Source organism: Odontesthes bonariensis, chromosome 22 (assembly GCF_027942865.1).
Source record: "Odontesthes bonariensis isolate fOdoBon6 chromosome 22, fOdoBon6.hap1, whole genome shotgun sequence".
Lineage (NCBI taxonomy): Eukaryota > Metazoa > Chordata > Actinopteri > Atheriniformes > Atherinopsidae > Odontesthes > Odontesthes bonariensis.
Genome location: NC_134527.1, coordinates 14979784 through 15003812, shown reverse-complemented (window position 1 = coordinate 15003812; position 24029 = coordinate 14979784). Strand labels below are relative to the sequence as shown.

The window sequence follows — 24029 nt, the reverse complement described above, 5'->3', positions numbered from 1 at the left end:
TGAATAAGCCTGGAGCCACAGGGTTGAGGGTGTAGACAAGGCGGACCCAGCAAAGAAATGAACTTATCTGTGTTAATAGTAAATGGATACGCCAGGAGGGTTTTGGTTGGATCACAAATGAAAATGTGTAAGTGCATGCATGTTTGTATTGTATTCTAGTGTTATTGCTGTGATTGGCTACCACTCCCATTTGGTCAGCAAACAACAGATTGAAGACAGCTGTCGGTTGAGATGCACGTTGAAACCTGTTCAAGGTGTGACACGGAGAAGTTTACAACCAGACACAGAGACTGATAAATGCAGTTTATTCCTTTTTGAAAAAAAAAATCTTCTAGTATTATGTTTATCTGGCAGTTAAACAAGGAAGGCTACGTGCTGACTTGTGCTGGGCTGTCATTTTATCTGAAATAAAATCCCTGTGGGAAAAAAAATCAATGCAGGAAATTACAAGCCAAATGAGATATTTTTCAAACAGCTTATGCTCCATTTGCCCAATTTTAAGAACAATCAAACTGGTAACTACTTGTGCCCATTTCAGAAACGTCCATGCAGAGCTAATTGTACAATTATTGCATTGAATCATTTTCAATACAAGTTGAATAACTCGCATACTGCTCTCAGTGATTAATCCTACTGTATGAAGTAATAATCAGCAGCCAAACTTGAGCTTATGAATTCCAGCTGTAGGGGAATAAATGGAGATGTAATTCTACACAGGAGGAACAGTGTGAGACACAAGTGCACCACACACTTTTTGTGATTTTTGGGGTGCAGTTGGAAACCACCGAGGTGCATGAAATGTTATATTTCCACTGTAACCGTGGAGACAGAAATCTCTAAACTTGAATACCTTTCTGAATTCCTACAGATGTTGTATGTTGCCTAGCAACTGTTTTTACTTCTCTCTATGTCTTCTGTTTTTCTTCTTTGTGTAACTGAGTTTTTCTCTTTGTCTCTGTCTTTTGCTAAATATGCTCTTCTCATTGCTTATTGCTAATGAAGTTACACCAGAGACGCTAGTAAAGCAGAGTCTTGTAGATTTCTTTTCCTGTGAATAATTTAGACTAAGAAGGACCACTAATTTAGCTGGTCCCTCAACGCTATAAAAGCAGCCTGACTGTGCAGCTTTGTGATGTTTTATATGGCAAATGGAAGGGGATCTTGTCTCTCAGATAATTCCTGCCGTGCTTATTGGTCTTCCACTGTCGTTGCTCCTACCTCCCACTTCTCTTTGTGTCAGGTGAGAAGTCGTGCCTTGGTGGAAGCTTTCAGCAGTGTGATTGGCAGGTCTATCCGTCACTCAGCCCCCGGGACTCTCACTGCTCTAATTAGGTCGCTTGGCTTGCTCACCTCCCAAGGCTGGATGCTGCAGCAGAACACGGATCAAATGACGGTCCCTTGTTTTGCAGGGACTTGTAAAGGTGGTGGCAGAAGGCAGAGGAAAGGCATCTGTTTAGTGTCTGCAGCCCCAGAGGCCTTCTTTCTACACCTGTTTGGCACTATTGTGTCGCTCTTGCTACCTCACAAGTGTGATAATGTGCATCGCTCTTCATTTGTGTTGTCAAGTGCCAGAGGGGAGTACGACTCCTTGTGGGTTAATTTGATTTCAGCAGGTTAATTGATGAAGGGGGGAGTCAAAGCCTGCTCTGATTTCTGCTAGTGGCTCTTCGAACTGGTGACTTATCAGTGTTGACTTAGTATTACAGCCCCCCTGCTTACAATGTCCTCTCTCCTATATACAGTATACTCCACACTTTTCATTTTGAAAGAAAAATTCAACATTAGTGTTGTCAGTCCTTGCTCTGTGTTTTTTTGCTTGGACAGCGTGGTTTAATCATGCAAAATGAATCACATAATAGCTACTGCATGAGAAACAAAGAGGATAAACTGCTGTATCTATCTTCACTGCAGTCAAACAAAGTGAAGCTTTAATATGCAGATGGTCATTTGCCATGAGAAACGGCTGTCTGGTGTAATGCTGCTTGTTTGCACATGGCAGATTTCAGATATCATGGCTGATCTTCCCTCATGTTAGAGATGGATTTTTGAGGAACAAATGCATCAACTTCCTTTTTGTCTCCTCTGAAATAAAGTGAACGCAGTGCTATGTTAGTTGCGTGCTTTATTGTGAACGGTCTCTGAAATATGAGTGTGAACAGCAAACAGTCAGGCTCTTGTCACTGAGATACAATCACAAGTAGACGGTTAAATAGATAATGGAATCAGGAACAATGAAAACAGCTGAGCAGAATTTACACAGTATCTTAGTATCAAGATGATCTTCTGGAAGTGCAATGCAATGTTTGCAAAAATGAATCAAATTCTCCTCTGTCCTTTGTCATTGACTCAAAAAGAGATGGATACTGTTTTGTGTGTCCAGCAAACATAAAGACAGCAAGTCCTATCTTAAGACTCACAGGCATTACAAGCGACCTGAGCACAACCCAAATATTGGCAGCTGCACAAGAGTCTAAACAGATTTGACATTGATAAGAGTGTGATATCACTCTGACAGAGTAAGTATTTTGCGTGTGCCAGAGTAGGTAAAACTGCTGATACAAGCTGTCTCTCAATAGCCTAAAGTGCCTTCTTTGTTTGACTGTTAGGCTCTTATGCTTATGTGAGATTCCTAAAGAAGTGGCACATCTCGTAGACGACAATTTTCATCCTCGTACCCACACCTGCGTGTATTTTATTAAAGCTTGCACTTTTCTTTTGGTCTATGCACTCAACTCATATATTAAGAGCAGTTTCCGATGAAAGTGAAATGAAGTGCTCTGTAGAGTCAGAGGTAGTGTCGGTGTGTATTTTCCTGTATGGAACGACTGCACAAACATACATTTAGCGGCATGTTGAGAAGTTCAAGTGCTCCATTCAAGAGGTCACACAAGTTTTTCGAGCGGGAAAACAAGAGCAGCGAAAACATTTCCAGCCTGCTGAAGCATTCTTGAAAGGTGCGTGTCAATATGTTTTCCTCTCAGCTTTTGCTGTCAGAGTAATGAAAGTTTCCTCCAGACTGCAAAGCTCCAGGGCTTTTTAACAATATGCTGTATATCCTGCATGCATGTCCCAGCCTTTCAGAGCTGCAGAATGACAAACATTTTCTCTCTCAGATGGGATCCTCTTCTCTGTTTGAGTCCCATGCTTTAGACTCTATTCAGTACTCTCTGTTTGAGCAACGTATGCCAGAGATTAAAGTACTGACTTCCATATTTTCTTTTGATTACAAGCACATGGCTGATGCACTGAGGTTGACCCCTGGTTGGGATACAGATTATGTCTTCCAAGGCTGGACTCAGCTCACCGTACTTTCTGGAAACGCTTTTTTAACTCCCCGCTTCATTGTTCAGATTTAAAACCACTTTCCGAACACAGAAAAACACACAATAAAGAATTAAGGCCATAGCAAAAACAGATTTCCATGCTGTGTGATTTAAAGAGAATACAATAAGTACAGTCCAAAATGCATGTTTTCTGTGTTATTCCACAAAATATTACACTGAATGCTTAGTTTTGCTAGAAGATAGACATATAGGGGAAAAATCAACAAGCGAAAAAGACAGCATGAAATACTCTGGGGTGTATTCAATAAGCATCCATGACAGCAAGAAAGTGTGAAGAGATGAGAGGGAGACGAAAGACAAGGAAGATAATAGAGGTGAGGGTGAGGTCAAAGCTTTGGTCTGTTTTGGAAATTGAAGGCAAAGCTCTTGTTTTTGGTTCTGCACTCAATCAGAGCTTGAACCAGCCAACCTACTGAACAAAGGGCTCAGAGGAGTGCAGGTTTTTTATTGACAGTGAAACAAAATCCTCCCATCTTTTCTCTTGAAGCCTTAGCCTTTTTACCCCTCTGGTAGTGTTTTAAAGAGACAGAGAATAATCTTTGATTTGCTCTTTCGCTCACTGAGGGATGGTGAGGAAGGTGCTGCTTCAGCTACATGTTTGCTGTGATCTTCGCAAGCAAACACGCTATTATCACCGAGTATTCATGCCGCAAAAAGACATTTCTGTCAAGCCATTCTTTTCTCTGATTAACGGGAGTGAAATTGCCTTATCCTCTCCATTATAACGTCATTTTAAACCCAGATTAAAGTCTTTACTTCACCAGCAATGACAGAATAATTTAAAGGTTATCTCTATTTATTCGATTCCCAACACTGATTTGCTACTGAGTCTGCAGAGAAAATAGCTCTGGTTTTGTTTTTTTCTGTAGTTTCAGTTGGATTCATATTCTTGACTGGTTTTCTACTCATGTGTCACAAGTGATAATGCATACATTATAAACCCGACAATTGGATTACCTCAGAATTCTGCTAGTGACACACTGACATCCATGCCTACACACGTACTATGCAAAAAAACTGATATTGAAACACGCGTCCATGAAACACCCACTAAAATGTCACTAGTTAGACAGGCAGATCTTAGTCGTCATCTTTGAAACGTAAATGGACATCAGCTGGAAAATACGTCTGCCTCCTGATGCATGTTACCGTTTTCGAGTCCTTCTGGCCTGCACATCATCACAGCTGCTCTGCCTGATGTGGGCGTGCATGAGCGTTTGTGTTTGGATCTGCCTGCAAGCGTGTAACTGCAGCTCCACTCCCCTTCCTGCAACTGTGCCACAGCTAATCCTTCACAGGAGTTCAGCAGGGTGTCAGGATAGTGCTTTCCACATGGCCGATAAATACACAGCACCTGTGTTTGCACAGCCTCTGGCCACTGATTTGACCAGGAAATACAAATCATGGGAACAACTGCACTCTGTAACGAAACATGTGAGATATATTGCAAAATGTCTCAATCATGATCCTTATGAAAGAACATTTGCCATTTCATGGATTCCTTTAACAATATATATATAGAGAGGATGACATTTTTTTTTTTTTGCCACCCTAAATGTCTTAAATATAGCCTGATGTTAGCATTTGGTTCAAAGCATCCTAGTTGACAAGCACAGCTTCACTTTAGCCTCTTCTGTTCTTGTAGAAAAGCATACCAATCTTTTCTGTCCAAATTGAGTATTTTTCTGTCCTAAACATGTCTGGAGGGGGAAAATACTCATTTTACTTTATAACATCACTTGTAAGCCTTCACTGTGAATTCATTTTCTGACATCTTTGCTTTTCCTCATCTTTGCTCCATATTCAGTAGCAGCAGACAGCTGTGCCAAACACTGGAGGATCTTTTGACATTTACTGGGAGTGACGAGGCAGTGCAAGCAGATGTCTTCTTTTTTTGCTTTGGGACACACAGCATCCTTGACCTTGTCATGGCTAATTTTAGGGCTTGGCTTATCACAGCGCCAATGTTTATATCTTCCATTACACACACTGTCATTATAGGATGGACATGTTTGTAATTATGGGTGCATTCTGCTGTCAGGATGCTCGTGAGTGTTGTGTGCATACCTCAGTGTATGCACACTTTTAAGAGTCAGCGTCAGCTTAAGTCTGCATAAGTCTGTGGTTGATCTGTTGTTTACAGCTTAAGCTGTGACTACATACACAGATTTCTTCCCAGTTACTTTACAGGCATGCTAAATTTCCCCTTAAGCATCCTTGGTCACTTTCTCTACAGTCATCAAAGCTGTAGAACGTCCTTTCCTTAATTGACTCAAAGACAGTTTTTTAAAATGCATTCAAACATACTTCTGCTTTGATGCATGTACTCCAGTACAGCGATGGTGCTCGCAGTAAATGCCTTAGTCAAACTGTAACCATAGCTCCATTCAGCTGTGCATGTAACCGTGCTGACTGCAGACTTCAGGTTCCTTTGGGCTGCTCCGTTCTACCTGTCCCCATGTTAAAATGGGTCAGTATTTTTCTCCTCTCAGTTGGTCTTGGATGGCTCAGTGCCCGGGCCAGTGTGCCAAACATGATCCTCACAGCTGGGTGAACACAGAGGAGAAGAGGAGGGCAGTGCAAACGCACTGAGAGATTTCCCCCCCTCCGCCTGCCAAATCTCTTTCCTGACCAACAATGCCTTTGTGCACTCGGCTCATTCATGCACAAATGCAAATACAAAGACACAAACGAACATGATTAAAAGTTTCCAAAACATACATGAGCATCAGCAGGTCAACGACTTTTTTTTTTAGAGTTTTTTTTTGTTTAACTGTATGTTCACATATAGGATCATACTGCAGATCTGACTCTGGTGAAGAAGAAATGTGACTTTATAAAAACCTTTGAACCCAAGTATTCAGTAAGCAACATAAACACCTCTTCATCAAAGCATCCTCTCATGAGATTCTATGGAGAGGAAGATGTCAGTTTTTGAGCCCGGCTCCAGCCATTGACCCCAAGACTATTTCTTCATCTCCTGTCTCTCTCACTCTTCGCGAGCTGTGTATTTCAACTCGTGCTCTCCTGTGGTAGTTCATTCATGCTTTTTTTCTCTCAAGGCCATCCTTTATGTCTCACTGTCAATCTCAGCCTCTTCTCTCCACAATAGTTACACACAGATACTTTACTTTACGTCTACACCAGCAGCAGTGACAGATGTGAGTGAAGTGCAGTTTTGTTGTTAGCGGGGCTCTAACTTAAAAACCCAACAGGGAGACATTAAATGATCTAGAACATTTACACAGGGATCATATTTGTGTAAACACGAAGTAAGTGCACAGCGTCTGTGCAGTTATTGATTAAATCAGCATAATCTGAGGGGCTCTTTTGTGTGAAACAGAGTGTTCACTCTAAAAACAATACTTCATACCCGAATCATTTTGTGTTTTTTATTTGATTAATCCTCCGGATAAATGTTTGCAAAAAGGAAAATCCATCTTGGAACGGTAACAATTGATCAGATTGGCATCCTTCTACAATGATTATTGTTAAATCAGTGAATATTTACTGACATTTAAAATGGCAGGAATCGGTTTATTTTCATCTTCAAAGAGTAAGATGATGGGGTTAAACTGTTGTTCTGGTCACTTACTTACAGTTACTTAGTAAATTCTACAGTTTCGGTCCATCTTGAATCAGAGAACATTGATCACTGTCCCTGTTTGAATGAGTGCAGATAAAATTTTGTTTGATTGAGTTGCCATTGAATGAACTAATAATTTTAACATAGATGGCAGTTAACCATGTTTGGAATGAACTCATATTGAAGTGATATCAGTCACTGCACTATTAACCATAAAGGATGGAATATCTGTCTTGTCCACTCTTCACTTTTGAACACATTTCTCATCTAGTCTATTTCACTGTTAGGAAATGTGCTGCCGAGGATCCGGGGAAGCGCTGGGTGATGTTGAGTGTTAAATTGTTTGAATAAGGAGTCTTCACATTTTGACATAAAATAAGTTTTCTGTATTCTACAAGAGAGCCAAATTTTTGCTGAAGCTTGAGCATCCCCCCCACCCGGCCACTTATATTGGCACATTTTGTGATGACAGTTGAGAACTCCCATAATGGCTCTATACAGTGCACCACCCTTGCCCCAAGCCCCTCCCTTGAATGGGGCCCCTTTTAGCTTTCATATCACAGAGTAGCTAGAAGGGGGCCCACTTCGGTGTGTATGTTAAGACCAGCTGTGTCTTAGGGCTCAGGGCTGTCCCAGTGTCAAGTTGTCAAGTGCATAAAGGCTCCGATGTGAACTGTTAAACGTCATTATACGCCCCGTCCATGAGTCCATATATTTGGAGATTTTCCTAGGGGACTTGTCCAGGGTTTACAGCAAAACTGGGGACATATAAACGTTGTAATCCTGCCTCTCAGCAAACATAAACTAAGCATGGAATCTACTTGGAAGTTCATCTACAAGTGACAACATGGCTGTCACGTGGTTATTTATTGCACGTTTGTGGAGTTGCCAGTATTTACACATGTTCTTTACATCAACAGACTAATAAAACTTCCTTCACAGGCATCTGATTCAACGCTGCGGCACACGGTGCAAAGACATGTCCTTTTGTAAAAACAGTACAGTGTGTTGTATCCAAGCAAAGTGTGCTGATTATCCATTTCTGTGTGAATGTGTGTGTGTTAGGTCTGCTCCTGAGGCTCAATTAGGGATTTTTCTTCCTCCATTACAGTGAAACCCACACGGCTGCAAGCCACAACCGCCCTGTTCTGAAAAGGCGCGGCGATAGTAATAACAATGCTTAACAAGAACTAATTTTAAGGTTGTTGAATGGTTAAATGTTTGCTGCTGCAATGCTTTGATCATTACTCTCCTCCTCCAGGCGGAGTTGACGGGCATTAAATGGCGTTGCTACAGCTTCCGCAGTGGCGGGGAATACGGACCTGTGATCTCAGCCCCGGCTCAGGACGACCCGGTCCTGCGCAGCTTCATGCGGTGCGTGCAGGCCAACCTGCTGTGTGTGTGGCGACGGAAAATCAAGCCAGATGCCAAGGAGTTGTGGATCTTCTGGTGGGGTGAAGAGCCCAACCTCTCTGATGTCATTCATCACGAGCTGCAAGGTGAGAAAGAGGGAAAAAGGATGACAGAGATGAAGAATGAGGCTTGCTTCTGCACTTTATCCATCTCAATAATTTTTTCCATCCCATCGGTCTTTACCTCAGCTTCCATTGTGCTCTGAAAGTTTGGGTTAGAGACTTGCACATGCTGCATGATTTGATGGCTGCTCTTTATAATATTGCAATGGATTATATATACTTGGGGATTATTGCATGGAATGCAGCCATCTTGAGTTCAAGTGGATTTTATGAAAAACATACTGAGAATCAGTGAAATATATGTTGCGTGTACAAATAGATGCAACATAAATCTAAACTGGATGAGTGCCAAATGGATTTGAGGTGATGTAGGATTGAACTTGTGCATTATTCATGAACTGTAGTGGCAAACACAGAGGAGTTCAATATTCAAGCTATTTAGCCTGCTGCACACTTGAGCTGTGTGCTGTTTATTTAAAAGTGTTGGACACATTGATCTGTTTTCTGTGGAGCAGTCCCACTTTTAAGCCTCCTATAGCACATATGTGAATCGTGTTTTGCTTTGCAACTCAAGCGTATATGTGCCACTTCAGGAGTATTTTTATGATGAAGCACAGAGCAATCGAGTAGATTTCTTTCCCGTCAGTATTTGCTGGCTGTGAGAATGTTTGCTTATGTGTGTTAGTGAAAATTACACTGAGATATCTCACTTGAGAGTGTGCTACTGTCAGCACTATTGTCCCTATTTATAGAGACATTTGCATTATCTCCCTGCGCACGTGTGCGGACGGCCAACATATCGACTTCGCCTCAGGAAGACAGGGAGACGGGGAAACAGGAGAGGGATCATAATGGGTTTGGTTTAGCAGAAAAACAGTCAGGAGAGGGAAAAACAGGAGTATTGGTTTGAGAGGTTGAAGCAGTGGGGAGAGTTTCAGTCTTCAGTTACCTATTAAAGCTGACTTGATGTGAAAAGGCCTCTCAGGTGCAGTAAGTATTCGCCAAATGTTCTTTGGGCCTCTGCGGGTAGAGCCCATTACTCTGCACAAGCATGTGTTGTAGAGATATATTTTCATCAAACTGTACTTACATATGTATATATGTATATGTATATGTATATGTATATATATATATATATATATATATATATATATATATATATATATATATATATATATATATATATATATATATATATATATGTATATATAAATAATTACATCATCTGACTCTGATCTAATCTATCTAAAAACATAGTCAGAGTCGGTATGGTGTGAGTAGAGCCAGCAGTCAGGTTTTCAGAGCAAAACTTCATTACCTGAAGCCATAAAATAAGAATGTAGCAGTGTGAAATTTTAGAATTACCTCACCCATTTATATGCTGCTAATGGCAGCCTAAATATTGATTATAACTCTCTTTGAGCGGCACACTGAAGCCCAATAAACTTGATAAGAATCAAGCCTATTCAATTACATTTTATGGCTAATGATTTATAACTGTTGCAATTGTGTCACCATTTTAAGAAGTGCGTCTTTATGTTTCGAATTATTCAAGCAGACCATGAAGATATTATCAGTAAATGTATGTTTACTGATAATATCTTTTTATACATATGTTTAGATTTGTCTCCATGTCTCAGTTTATTATAAATACATGACCCCACCTCCCTCCTAAAGAAAATTGGATGTGAGATAACAAAAAAGAGTTTCGCAAAATAACTTGGAAAGTGTAACAGCGTGGCTGTTTTAAAATGATACAAAGTACAACTTTATGTGCTCAACTGTCATGTCACTGTTGAGGCATCCATCTGTAGTCTTGGTCTTGGCATCAATTTTCCCACAAATGTATCTCATGCATTTGAGTACATTTGCATACACAGTGACAGAGAGCGTGTGTTTTAACATGGAGAGACTCTTGAGGAGGATTTCTCTGAAACGTAACAGATGCTCTCTCTCTCACACAAACACAGACACTTTGTGCAGTTGTGATGATAAGACTTATTTAATTCTGTTGTAAAATCTCACAGGTCTTTCTTTATAATTCCCATTAAGCACTGAAAAAAAAGGATTTTGTAACTGTTAATTAAATTGAAGCTGGATTTCCTCCAAATTAGAATCAGTTGCAACACTGGGAATATCAGTGCCTTATCAAGTCCTAAAAGGCTGCACACCTGTATATGTATTCACTCTGGGAATGTTTGATACTGGCTTCATCTCTCCTGCAGCTCTGTGTCTCTCTGTATTCCTCTGAACTGAAATCCTTTGTTCTCCTTGGGATTTCTCCATTGTTTCTCCCTCTGTTCATTGCTGCCCATTTTCATTACTGTTGCTGATCTGACCCTAGTGTGAAAAATATATAATCACTTGATGCATAAAGTCATGGGTGTATCTGAACAAATTAAGAGCTACTCTTATCTTTTGACACTCGAAGGTCGATAGGAAAGCGGACATATATGAAATCGTGATTATTTTTTGGAATTACTGACAGATGGTTTCATGTGGTTTTGGCTAATAAAGATTCACTTGGCAATTTGGCTGTCATGGCTCTATTGGTCAACATGTTTGGAAAATGTGTTGTGCCGTGGTACTTTTGGCTTAAAAGAAAATCTAAGAAAAAAAAAAAATCCACATTGATGTCAGACGGCCTTTTCCATATTTGCAAACATGTGTCTAGGTATTCTAAAATGTTACTTTGAATTTGAAATGATTCAATACAAAAAACACTGTCAGGGCAATGGTAGACCAGTGAGTCCTATAAGGTAGCCGTTCGTTAAAGGAAACAATAACTTTATGTGGCTAACAGCAAGGTGAAACGAAAATACTCATGATATAAAGTGAACTTAGATTGATATTGATTTTTTTTAGGTGTTTCTTTAGGTGGCTAAAATATGTTTTGATACGGAACCCGTTCACAGCAGCACTTGGCTTTGCTTTTGTACCAGTACTGTCATCTACTAGATAGAGCGGTATAGCTAGACTCCTGACACTTAAAGCTGGTTTGTCAGGAGTTTAACTCCCTGGGTGCCCTTTAACATTTTTTGTCAACATACAGGTTAAACTTTGAAAAGGGAAAGTAGTTTTTGTGCCTAAACCAAACCTGTATTGATGGAGAAACCTAATCCAATAGGGAGTGAAACTGAAAAAACCCACATCACATGGCATTCCCAATGGGCATGAGCCGTGGTTTCCAAGGCAGAGCAAATAAAAAAAAAATCCAGTGTCATATTAAGGCCGAACCTGGAAATAACATTGTTTCATGTTCATAATTAAGCGTCACATATCGTCACTTTCTATCGCAAAAAAAAGCCAAATCACACTTTTTGTGGATCACATTGGCTGCAGGCATACTGCCAGCCTTAAAGCTCAGTTTTGTGCTCGTATTTATTTCTTTTGTTTTGGCCGTCCACGTAAAATGTCCTTTTGAACATATTACAGCCCTAAACTGACCCACACGTGTACAAGAGCCAAAGACGTCCCACTCATCTCACCGATGTTCTGAGCTAGAATTAATGGTTGAACTTGCAAGATCATATTAGGTGGAAGTCGGTGAATTTGTGACCGGATGATAACAATAATGAGGGAGAGAAGAAAGAGAGACATTTTTAATCGTCGCTTTTAAGTCACAGCTAGCAGTGGGGGGATTGAGACATAAATGTTTTTTTCCAAAAATAAAATTTTCTCCATAATTTCAGCAAACAATACATGGTGGGAAAAGTTACCTTGGGCACATGAGAAAGCCAGGTTGAGAACAGTAATGTTACTAAGCCTTTCTCACCATCAAAATCACCTCATCCTCTTTACTTGCAATCACAGAACTATCAGCAGCTCTCAGGAGTAACTGGGCTTATCCATTAAAACACAGTCAAGCTCAGTGTTCAATGGCAGGTAATCCACAGTCAGCCACAACTGCATCCTAAATTTAGGTCCTCGACTTCTTTATACCTGATTTTAGGTTCTTCACTTTTCATTGACATTGCAGTTTATTTGTGGCTCATTGTACCATTCTGATTGCTATACTTTAAAATGGAGACCTATTATGACATAGGTCAGACTTGAAAAGAAGTGTAACCCCAAATAATTCTGAGCTCCAACACTGATTGGCTCCATTGCAGCTTTTATTCCTGTTTCATCTGCCATCTGACTCCTGCCTGCACAGAAAAGTGATAAGCGTTGCCGAGATAATGACCTCAAACTGAAGTTACATTTAAAAAAAAGAAAAAACTGTTTTTGATTCAAGATGCCAATTTTTAAATGAAGAGTATTAGATACCATACGACTTGTACTGTTCACTGTTATCAGAAAAGAAAGATCAGATAAGGCTTACATATAAGTATAAAAGTCAGATTTGGGCCACATAAACGGCAGTGTGAACGAAGCCAAAGATGCTGTCATCTTTTGACAAAACGGCACTATTCAAAGTCCTTAGAATGAGTTTGAACTCTGTGCCGTGAAAATGGATAAGTCGCTCACACATCCCACTTCAAAGAAACCAAACTATTTAGACCTGCACGCAACTTCAAAGTTGACAAATCAATGCTAAGGAGGTAAGCTAAGAGGAAGTTTAGAATTTCCAGATACACATGAAGTTGATACCTAGTTTTACAGGTTTTTAGTCATAAACAAAAGTATGATAAAACTAGCTGAAAAATAAGGGGAATAAAAGCACAACTCGACCCCTGGTTATCATTAATGTTTGCTCCAGTTTTCATAGGAAAACATGCAAAAGCTTTGAGACATTGACCTGGAAAAAGTCAGTTTGTTATACATTACCTGTCGACCACAACAGACCTCTCCAACTTGTAGTTATTCCAACCCTGACGTCATGAACAAATACTTAGAAGTGCTAAAAAGTTTGCACAATTACTGTTTCATGGGTCATGGACTCATTTTACAGTGTGCAATAATGTTTGTGGGAAGCTGCATCTGTCACATTTAATTGTTTTCTGTTGTTGTAAACAGAAGGTTTTGGTGGTGATATATTCTGACAAACCAGTTGTGACAAATTAGTGACAGTTATTGTTAATACATACCAAAACCATATAACAAATAGTGCTTGTTCATTTCCACAACAGAGATGCTCTTTCACACAGAAATGACTTACTGATTTATGCACATTTGATAGAGCTGCAACAGCTGCTGCCTTGTGAATAATCAGCAGTTTTTTATTTATTTATTTGGAGAGCAAAAATTACAATACAGCAAAGATTAAAGGACTGTTGTCTGCCAGTAAATTTTCTAAAGAAATATTTGCCATGTAACGGTTAACAAGAGGATGTTGCTTCATTTGCATTAGACAATTTAAAAAGGACCGAGTTTTACATTAAAGAAATGGACCTGTTCTAACTGCAATGTATTATAAACTGAAACAAGCCCAAAAATGTGCAAATTACACAGTGAGGGTTAACTGGAACCCAACATTAGGAGCTGGGTTAAACAAATGGATCATCTTAAAGAGGAAGTAAAATCTTATTTGAATGATATTAACTGTCTCTTAAAAAATAAGACTTGAGTAATCAATATTACCATGAAAAACAAATAGATAAAAAGCCCAATTCACCACATGGTAACTGGATATTAACTCCCATCTTGTGCAACTATTTTGTGCACAGTGAGAAATGCAGAGCAGCAGGGATTTGTGTCCTCAGCCCCTTCTGTAAGAATATCATCTGTAGAATATTTCAGGATCGCAGTGCATGTATGTGTGCATTCAGAGTTTGATCAACTTTACAACCTTCTGGGAGCCAGTTTGTTTTTCCACAGCCAGAGAGCCACCTCAGAGCCACATCATTACACCACATGAAATGTGTTTTTTGTATTTTTTATTCAACCAATATATGATTAGGATCTCTCTCTAATTTATTTAGAAGTCTTCAGTGTAGCGAGGCAATTCTCTTTCCCTGCAAACCTATATCTTGATGTCACCAGTGTAGTTTTTAAATGCTGTTGTAAACAACAGTTGTAAATAAATGTCAGTGCAAATAGAATTCATACAAGCTGCTTTGAGTGGGATCTATAAAGACAGCAAGTGATATTAAATCATATGGCAATGTTTATTAAGAAAGTGGCAAACACGGTTTATAGATTTAGTCAAAAAAACAACCATCTTGCATGTGCTCTGTGCACTGCAGTGAGCAGGGCTGGACTGGGACCAAAAAATGGCCCGGGCATTTTTTGGCCATGGCGGCCCACCATGAATATTTATACGATCACATAAGTAATCTCATCACTTTCTGTGAAAAATGCAATTAAATCCTAACACAAATGTATTCATTTAAATAAATCTCCTCACCTTACAAAAGCAGTTTTTTTCATTAAATCGCTCTTTTCTGCCACTCTGTCAATCACTGTGTCAGTATCAAGGGACACAAGAACATCTTTCACAGTGGCCATCAACATAAAGGCTTCCAGTTTGCTGGCAGAAAGGCAACTCCTCAGTCTGTGTTTGATGTAGCGGAGGGTTGAAAATGACCGAAAATGACAGAGGCAGGAATATTAATTTCGTATTTCTCCGGTTACCTACCAATCCATTTCAGCAAAGCAATGTTTCACTAATATTACATGGGCAACTAACCTGTAACACCTGCAAAAAATATAGTTATCACAAGCTAAAATAACACTGAACACTTTGGTGTCTACATGAGAGTGTCATAAACATTAATGACACACTTGATATCTATGACTGATGTCATTGGGTATTTGCAATATCTGCACACCAGTCAACTTTACATAAGCCTACAAAATGGAATGGCACTAGATACGTTATAGCCTTGCCTACATTAATGATGGTTTAAGTACTGTAATGCTAATGACAGGCGCATGTCACTTTTACACCTTCAAATAAAGTAAATCTACTCATAGTATTAGTTGAAAATAAAGACTCTGAATGATCTCTGTGACAGAAACGCGCACGCGCAGACACACACACACACACACACACACACACACACACACACACCACAGTCGGTGACCACCTCCTAACCAACAAGGTTGTGCAAAAAAACAGGCTAGGTTTTTTATTCGTGTTCCAGCCTGACTGGATAAAATAAGTAATAATTTCAGCATGATCAATTTCCCCCATACTGATGTAGTGAAGATGTCTATAAATAGCTAATTTAAGTCTCCACGCACACGGAGAGTCCTCCCATTATTAAAACATGTCGTCATTCTGCTAACATTTCGCCTAACATTAGCCTACTTCTTACCGGGCTGGCTATTCTGACCTCCTCAATCTGTCCCTGGGTCACGTCTGTCTCCTCCTCCTCCAGCTCTGAATCCACCTCGATAGCTTCTTCCTCTGTGTTTGGCCTACACTGTTCTACACTCGTGCACTGGGGGCTGCTGCTGATGTTGACGGCCCTGGCCCTGCACTTGATGGCCCTGCACCCGGTGCTGTGGTCGTGGTGGAAGCACTTGCAAACATGTCAGTAAGCTTCACACATTTTGCTGCTTGTAGGTTTTTTAGCCTTTTATCTCGCAGCTTCTGTGCACCACCCTTTCGTTTCTGTTGTTTAACCATTTGGGTTTTTGACTGTTCTCTCCTGGTCCGTTCAGCTCAAATGGTAGGATTGATGACCTGGGTAAACGGTGAGGGGAGGGGCGGGCAAAAGAGGTGCTGAGAGATTTCATTGGACTAGCCGCGTCAACATGAAATCGTGGGCCGCCCGCCGGTCACTTTTTTTTTTTTTTTTTTTTACATTAATCAAAAAAAATAAATAAAACTATATCATCGGCCCTCGAGGGGCGTCGGCCCACCGGGAAAATGCCCGGTATGCTGACAGGTGACATTAAAACATGGAAGAAAATGAAAGGAACAACGAGGTCATTTCATCCCACTGCTGCATCTATGTGCAACTGTTTTTTAAGCATGGTGTGCTTACAACAGTTTACTTGATCTGTTTGATCTCCATAACTCTCAGTTCAATTCAGTTGTATTCATATAGCGTCAAATCCCAACAGATGTTGTCTAGGCAGTAGAGATACAGTCTAATTTAAGCCAATTATAGTCCAATTAATTGTAATCCAATTAGAATCCAATAAAATCAAATGAATGAGAATCCAAATTAGTCCAGCTCATATAATGCCAATTCCAAAATCCCCGACATAAGCATTTCTTTGCTCTGGACCAGGGAAGAAATGGCGATACTGTTGCATTAGCCAGTGTTTTGACACTTGAAACAGAAATAACTGATTCTGAAACAGCACAGGAACCATTTTAGGCAAGGCAAGGCAAGGCAAGGCAATTTTATTTATAGAGCACAATTCATACACAGGGCAATTCAAAGTGCTTCACAGCTACTTAAAACTACAAGAAGGCAATAAAATCATTAAAAAGAAATAAAAAATAAAAATAAAATAAAAATAATATAATAAAAACCCATTAAAATAATCATTAATTAATTAAAAAGTGGAGAGTGCAGATAAAATACTTTCAGGTGTCATATGCACAGCTAATTAGAACTGTTTTCAGTCTGGATTTAAACATTTTAGTAGAAAAAGGGGAGGATTGATGATATTAGGCTGCACAAGTGCTGCTAAGAAAATTGCCAGATGAAAGCACGAGGTACAGTGATGCATTCGGCTGGTTATTCAAACAAACAAAGTAATGTTTACACTGTGAAGCAAAATAAGTCTTTCATCAACTCATATTTGCCCTAGCTTGGCCACGATTAAAATCTCATGTTAACAAAGTAAATACCTCTCTTGCTCCGGCTGCCCTACTAACTCCCCGCTGTGGAACCAAGTTGTCTGCTCTCATTTCATGAAGTGAAAGGGCAGATTTGGCAAACATTCCTGGGTGCATTTGTTTTAAGATGAGGATCCCAAGAGCTTTGCAAGTAATCTGACAAAAATGAGGTGATTATGTCAGATAACTCTTAAACATGGTTGCGTTGATATTGTTTAAGTTGGTCTAAAGTAGCCATAGCCTAGAGATAGTGCCCACAGAATGGGCAGCTATGATCCACTTTACCTCTCTTCTTCTGCTACTTCACCACCGCGGCACTCCCTGATGTTGTCTTCGGTCGGATGAAGAGCATCACGTTCAACTCAAGCGGATATGCTCCCTTAAAGTCAGATGGCACTGGCCTGTAATGTATGCAGCATATTAAAGCGCAGTGTGGGCTGAGTACAGTTTGCAAGAAAACAGGATTAATGTGTTGAATGGGCTGAGTCATCAGCGTGTTGCCGGCACAGCCGGAGAGAAAGTGACATATTTTGGACTTGGAGTCATAAATATGAATGCACACGTTTGCAGGCGCATACGCAGGCTGTCCTGGAGAGATTCATACACACGTGCGCATACAAACACACATGATGGTTATCACGATGACGGAGCTCGCAATCTGGACCTAATGAACATCTCACAGAAGCATCACCTACTACAGCAGATTTGCATACACACACAGAACAGGGCAGCGTCATCAAAGCATCCACACAAACACACACTTCTTCTTTTGTGTGTATTTGCATATTATCCAGTGCGAGGACTCATATGTCATCATATCTTTAAAAGTACATTTGTAAAATGGACTGATAGCTGTTAATAGTTCTCTACATTTTTTTCAGTTTGCCACTTACTGTTTACTGGCCTGTTATGATATTATTATAGTAATGGAAAATCCCAGGTTCACCCAATAAATAGAAAGCAGCCATCATTCATGTGATAGCTTTGAAAAACATTTGATTTACCCGCTCTGACACGTAAACATACCTACTGTTGGAAAGACTGATCACAATAGTTCAAGATGCAAACAAAAGAGTTAAAGAGAGGCCTCGGGTTACTTTGGGAGTGATGTTTCACGTACCTGTAAGAGCTGCAAAAGAAAGACGCATCTGTTAAAATCACAGCGTTTCTCTACTTAGGAACAAATAATTGAAAAATGTATCTGTCATGTCTGAGGTAAACAAAGCTTTAGTCTCAGCTGGCTGCAGACAGCCACACAGCCACATGACACCGACCAAAAACATGCACAGTAAGGCAAAATGATAACCCATTTAAACCTTCAAAGTATCAACTTTGGGGGGGTTTAGCGTTGCTGGTTGCATTTTTACTGCCAGATCACAGAGGGCCTGAAATGAGTAATGGAGTTGGTGGCATTGCAAACAAATCATATTGACGCGGCTTACGACATATTGGAAGCATAAGAAAAAACAAAAAACTCTAAAATGAATGAGAAAATGTTGAATACATTACAGGGTCACCTTAAAGGCTTTTAACATAACAGATGTAAACTGGATGAGAATCTGAAGAATTCAGTAAATATTGAAACCAAGTATTTTGTTGTATTTTGTTTCATTGGAGTCAAATCAATGTCATGTCACAAAAGTGACTGAAGTCAATAATGCAATGACACATGAGATGCTAAAAGATGCAATCCAAGTGATATTTCTGATCTCCCTCACTGATCCACACACCCTGAAAACATTACAGAGGAATTTATGTTTTTTTCCCCCCTCATAACTTACATTGTGATGTCCAGTGTATATTAATCTCTTTTATCTTTATTTGGTTTATATAAACTGTATTATGCTATTCACTTACAGTTTAATTCAGGGTTCTTCAGGGTTTACTATTGGACCCCTTACTTTTCTCCTTTTAGTCCTATCTCATAACTATCTTGAATAAGTTGCCACCAGTGTGACGGACTACACAACTATAATCTTAGAAACTTGACACACCAGGCATATAATTTTATTTATTTAATATTTTTTTTATTTATTATTTATTTTTTATTTATTTAGTCATTTATTATTATTATTATTAGTTAGTAGTAGTATTTTTATTAGAATTAGTATTATTATTTTTTGTTGTTAATATACAATCATTGTAAATATTAATAATTTTTTTGAGCTACTTAACTAATTTGAATTTCCCCCATTGGGGGATGAATAAAGTATTTTTCTATTCTATAACAACTGCAGAACTGCAGTATGTGCTGCAGACCTGCTCTGCAAACATTACATATACTAGGCAATCTTTCCATCTATATTCGGCTGTTGGAGGTGTGCAAAACTTTCCAACACAATTTCTTTTTACTTTAGTCATAAAGTGTCTTTATGTCTTCTTTGAAATTGCTAAATTTAAATGAAATTGTTATTATAAAGTTAATGACTCTAAATTTATCGGTTCTCGAGAGTTTTGAGAACACATTCTCACATTATCCATTCACCTTGGACTTTGTTGCCAGTCTCGGTTGGTTGGGTAGGCCCAAACATTAATGCAAGCATTGTAACAGGTTCATGTCACATTGCCTGCATGCTGGCCTATACAAACAAAACAATTTAAAACATTGCCATCCCCAAATTTTTCCAAAATTAATCTTTTTCTTGTCAGATAGCTGACATGAGCATCATGGCCGGAATGATATACAGTATTCTCTTGAGTAGAAGATGCAGGGAAGTGCCTTCTTCTTAATTACAGCAGAGACTGTGAAAACTATTTAAAATGGGTTGACTGCCTGAAATGTGAATTGACTGTTTGCTTGAAATCAGTTTCTCCTGAAGAGTAACTGTTTATCTTAACAAGTAAGCTGACAGATGATATTGACTGATTAGTCAGTATGCTAAATATTTGTAACACAATAACACAAGTTTAGGTTCGATTCATAATTATTTTTATTAGTACTCATTCTGCACAACATGTCAGCTGCTAAGTACCAAGCAGAGCTTCTACTTTTGCTTGTACCATATGGCTTTTATCTGCTAACTTCAGCTCTTATATAGTGCAATTTTTTATTGTCTGCATTTTAGTTTTTTACCAGTTTATACTACAGAGACTTTGTGGAAAACCTGAAGTTGAAAAATGGTGTCACAGCAGTGTGTTGGATCCATAACCGGAAAGCAACACAGTTCTAAAACGAAAGCTCGCCGTCTTGTTTTGTCTGTGACTCACACATCCCTATGCAGTATGTGCACTGCAGATGTAGCCAGCAAAAAGAAAAAGATACATTCAGTCAGCAAACCTTATGTGTTCAGCATAGCCACAGGGCTAGTCTTTAGCTGTTGCTTCACATTACATAGCCAACGACAGACTACCGTTACACTTCATCCTCTGACAGCAGGATGTATGACACTTGAAATCTGGTAAAGGCTCATCTCGTCTGAGCTGTGTTCCTGTCTGACCAATGTCACAGCAATGATTTCAAACTGCCAAATCTCCCAAAAAGACTTCATCCACCACTGGATACTGCCAACCCTCTTCACATCCATAACGTGGCAGTGGGAATTGTCCTCTGTGTCTCCCCAAATTTGTGGCTAGACCAACTGACTTTTGAGACAATACCCATACTTTCAGGTCATGACACAGACATCTTGCTCTCTGTTCGGGTACAACGTGTAATTATTTATCCCTGTCCCTGCAGTGGCACTGTAGTCTCCTTTATTTCCTGTGGTGGAATGACTTTCCCATCTGAGTTTGATGAGGATAAGTCATTATATTCCGTATATCACAACTTTAAAACTTCTGAGTCGCACCTCCTTCTGAATCTATACACTGGGCTAAGATTCATACTGTGGAATGAAAACTGGCTCATACAGCCTCAGTGAAAGTGAAACCTGATTATAAGATGCAAATATGGTGGTTTGAAATTCTTCTGTTATATTTTTTCTCATTGAAAAGCAGTTTTCATTTTAATCTAATAGCGCTTTTTTTTTCTGTTTTCCTTTTAGATAGATCAAAAACATGCTGTCATTAAATTTGTGCCAGTCCGTTCCTCAGAAATAAGGCCTCTGTAAGTGCCATGTTCTCTGTAGCCACGGCAGCCATAGCAGTGAGTCGGTGATTCATTTTGAATTTCAAATCATTCTGCTCTTGCACTCAGTCATTCATTTGTATAAAAGCATAATCTTGATCACAAAAATGGAAATGTCAGTTTATTTTGTAAGGCCGCAAATGAGTTCAGTTAACAATTGGAGAGGAATACTGTGACAGGATTTGGACTGTGGGTGTAGCGTTATCTCATTAGGAGTTTCTATTGCAGATAACTATGAAATGATGACTTTCATAACACCGTAGGTGGTCAGCCTGTGTGCCCAAAGCAGCATGTGGCCAAGGTGAGAGCAGGAGTGCACGGAAGAGTTAGAAAGCCGTTCACTAAACCGTGTGTAGCAGGTGTTAACAAATGAATCTGTGGCGCTCAAAATAATTTTATGTGACGCAGCTGAAATATTTCTCTTGTGCCTCCTAATCAGATCCGTTTAGGATGTTTTTGTTGTAGTCATATTAAGGCTCTCATCTACAGTTACATGGTGTTTTTTGTTTTTATTATAAGTAAGATTTCCACCCTGGGTTTATCTTTTCTTACTTGAAGCTGTTGTAAAGCTGAGAGGAATATAAAGTAGTGAAATCCAGCAGAAAGAGAATGTGACGAGAATCAGTTCTCGGTGGGGGTGAAAGTTGTTCCAGATAAGATTGTCTTAACTACACTGTCTCAAGAAAATAATTTGCATATTTTATTCAAAGATGATCTGAGCGACTGGAAGCAGCATACGGACATATTGTATGTAGCGGATCATATTGCAAAAATGCCTGAAATTCATCAGCTGTGAAGCATTTTTTTCCTCATCATCATACCTCTGAAAGTCTCTCAGCATCATTCTGCATTTGTGCTGTCATCACAAACACAGGAGTGATTTAAAAACAATGGCTGTGCATACGTTTCCATTATCAGCACGGTGGTTGGCTGGCACAACAAAGATATGTGACTCAACAAGTGGATTAGAGCAGCAATGCTCATGAGAAAATCATCAGAGATAAAGGAATTAGTGGAACAGAAGGGAAAGGGACATTACTTTGGCCACTGGGTTTCAACAAGCTGAACCAAACAAGCAACAGCAAACAACATCTTGCAGATATATAAAAAAGTCTGACATGGCTCTTGTTTGAAGGCTGCAACTGGATGCCCTTCAGAAATAGAGCTGCTTGCCATATTCTATGGAGCTGGAGGGGTTGAAGGGTGTGCATGTGTACACCCTGACAGGTTGTGTGGATGGCTCAACTGACTGCTACTATGCCTTTAGTGTGTTTGTAATTGGCCAAGTGTGTGTGTGTGTGTGTGTGTGTGTGTGTGTGTGTGGGCTGGCAGAGGTCGCAAGGTAATTGTCCTGTGAAAAAGTGGTTGCCAAATGCATGTGTGTGTAGCAGCATGGCAGGAGGAAGGGCTAACCTCTGCCTCCATCTGTCCATGTCTGGCTGTGAACTCATAATCTGGCCTGTGGAGACAAACCCTCTTCACCACTTGCCACCTGCTTCAGAAATACAGGTTAGATTGAGGTTATTACTGTTATGAATCTGCTGGCAAGAAAGCGCAGTTATTAAAGTGCCATACATAATTTCCTGTTTATTTTGCAGCTCTGCCTGTCTCTTTTGTATTTACATTTTACACACAAAGCAGGCTCATGGTTTTATTGAGGGTACTTTCCAATGTGTGCAGAGGCAGGATAAATTCCTGACATTAGCAACATTTCAAGTACTATTTTCCTGAGAGCATGATATGTTTACACCAGATAAGTGCTTGTGATTGATTTGTTCTAATTATATATACCTGACAAGCTTACTTGTTAAAAAGAGACATGCTTTGGCAGTCAGTGACGCTATATCAGTCAAAACATTTGTGTGTGTTATACTTCAGCATCACAAAAGAATAAAGACATGTGGACATAAAATTTGCATTTTTTTTTCCACAGATGAGATAAATTAATGCAGGACGGGTAGTTTACACAGTTGCCTTTTGAATTAACTGACACTTTAGGAAAAATGCTGAACATTGAAAACACATGTAAAACCATAAACTTTAGTTTTCACCTTTTTTTTTTTGATTTCAACAAATAAGATATAATTGTGTCAAAGGTGCTGGTTAACTCAGTCTCATGATAGTACGTATGTGGACTGGCGCAAAATGTTGCAGCTTCAAAAAACAGACTACAAAATTGTACCGTGATTATTTTTGCATGCTGATTTAATTATATCTATACTGAGAAGCAGCTTATGTGATGACCTTTATGCTCTACGTCTACCCACCATCTCACTGGCGTTCAACTGGCACATGTTACTACATTGTAATGTTATTCGCCTGCGGCATCTTTCCTATACATCAATGTATACATGTTACTCACGGTTGATTTCTTCACTTAAAAGGAGAAGGATGGGCAGGTCTTACTCTGACTATTCTGATACAATAGGATCATGGACCCCATTATATTACACTGACGCTGCCCTATATAAAACAAAAGCCCTATGATAGGTTTTAATCTCACAATTACAACCACAAAATACAACACTTGCATACTGGAGATGTGGACAAAGACACCTGTTCCATGTTTTGTGGTGAGACTTGGCTGTGCTGGGGCGAGCTGTTCAACACAGCAGTTTGTGAAACTGTCATGAGAAGACTTTTAACTGGCAAAAATGTTTCACATGACTGTCATCTGAGACGGTCCTCCTCTCCAAAATTTGCCGATGGGTCATATGTTCACGACTTATAATTACATTCAAAGAATATGTAACATGATAAAGATGCTCTGACTGCATATACTGCTTTAAGAAATGCCCTTTTTCTACAAAGGGTTTTTATCACTCTTATTATTTGTAAGCTACAAAGATGTGATGTCTCTGCTGTTGGTTCACTA

General features: G+C 39.5%; 1 protein-coding gene across 5 annotated transcripts in view; it reads left to right on the top strand.

The window, feature by feature from the left end:
* Positions 1-24029, top strand: part of LOC142372383 (mediator of RNA polymerase II transcription subunit 13-like) — an 84885-nt gene that overhangs the window by 9101 nt on the left and 51755 nt on the right. For all 5 annotated transcript variants that reach the window (XM_075455264.1, XM_075455266.1, XM_075455265.1 and 2 more), the window contains exon 2: positions 8192-8429. In XM_075455264.1, coding sequence (XP_075311379.1) covers positions 8192-8429 — 238 coding nt within the window. The remainder of the gene's footprint in view (positions 1-8191; positions 8430-24029) is intronic.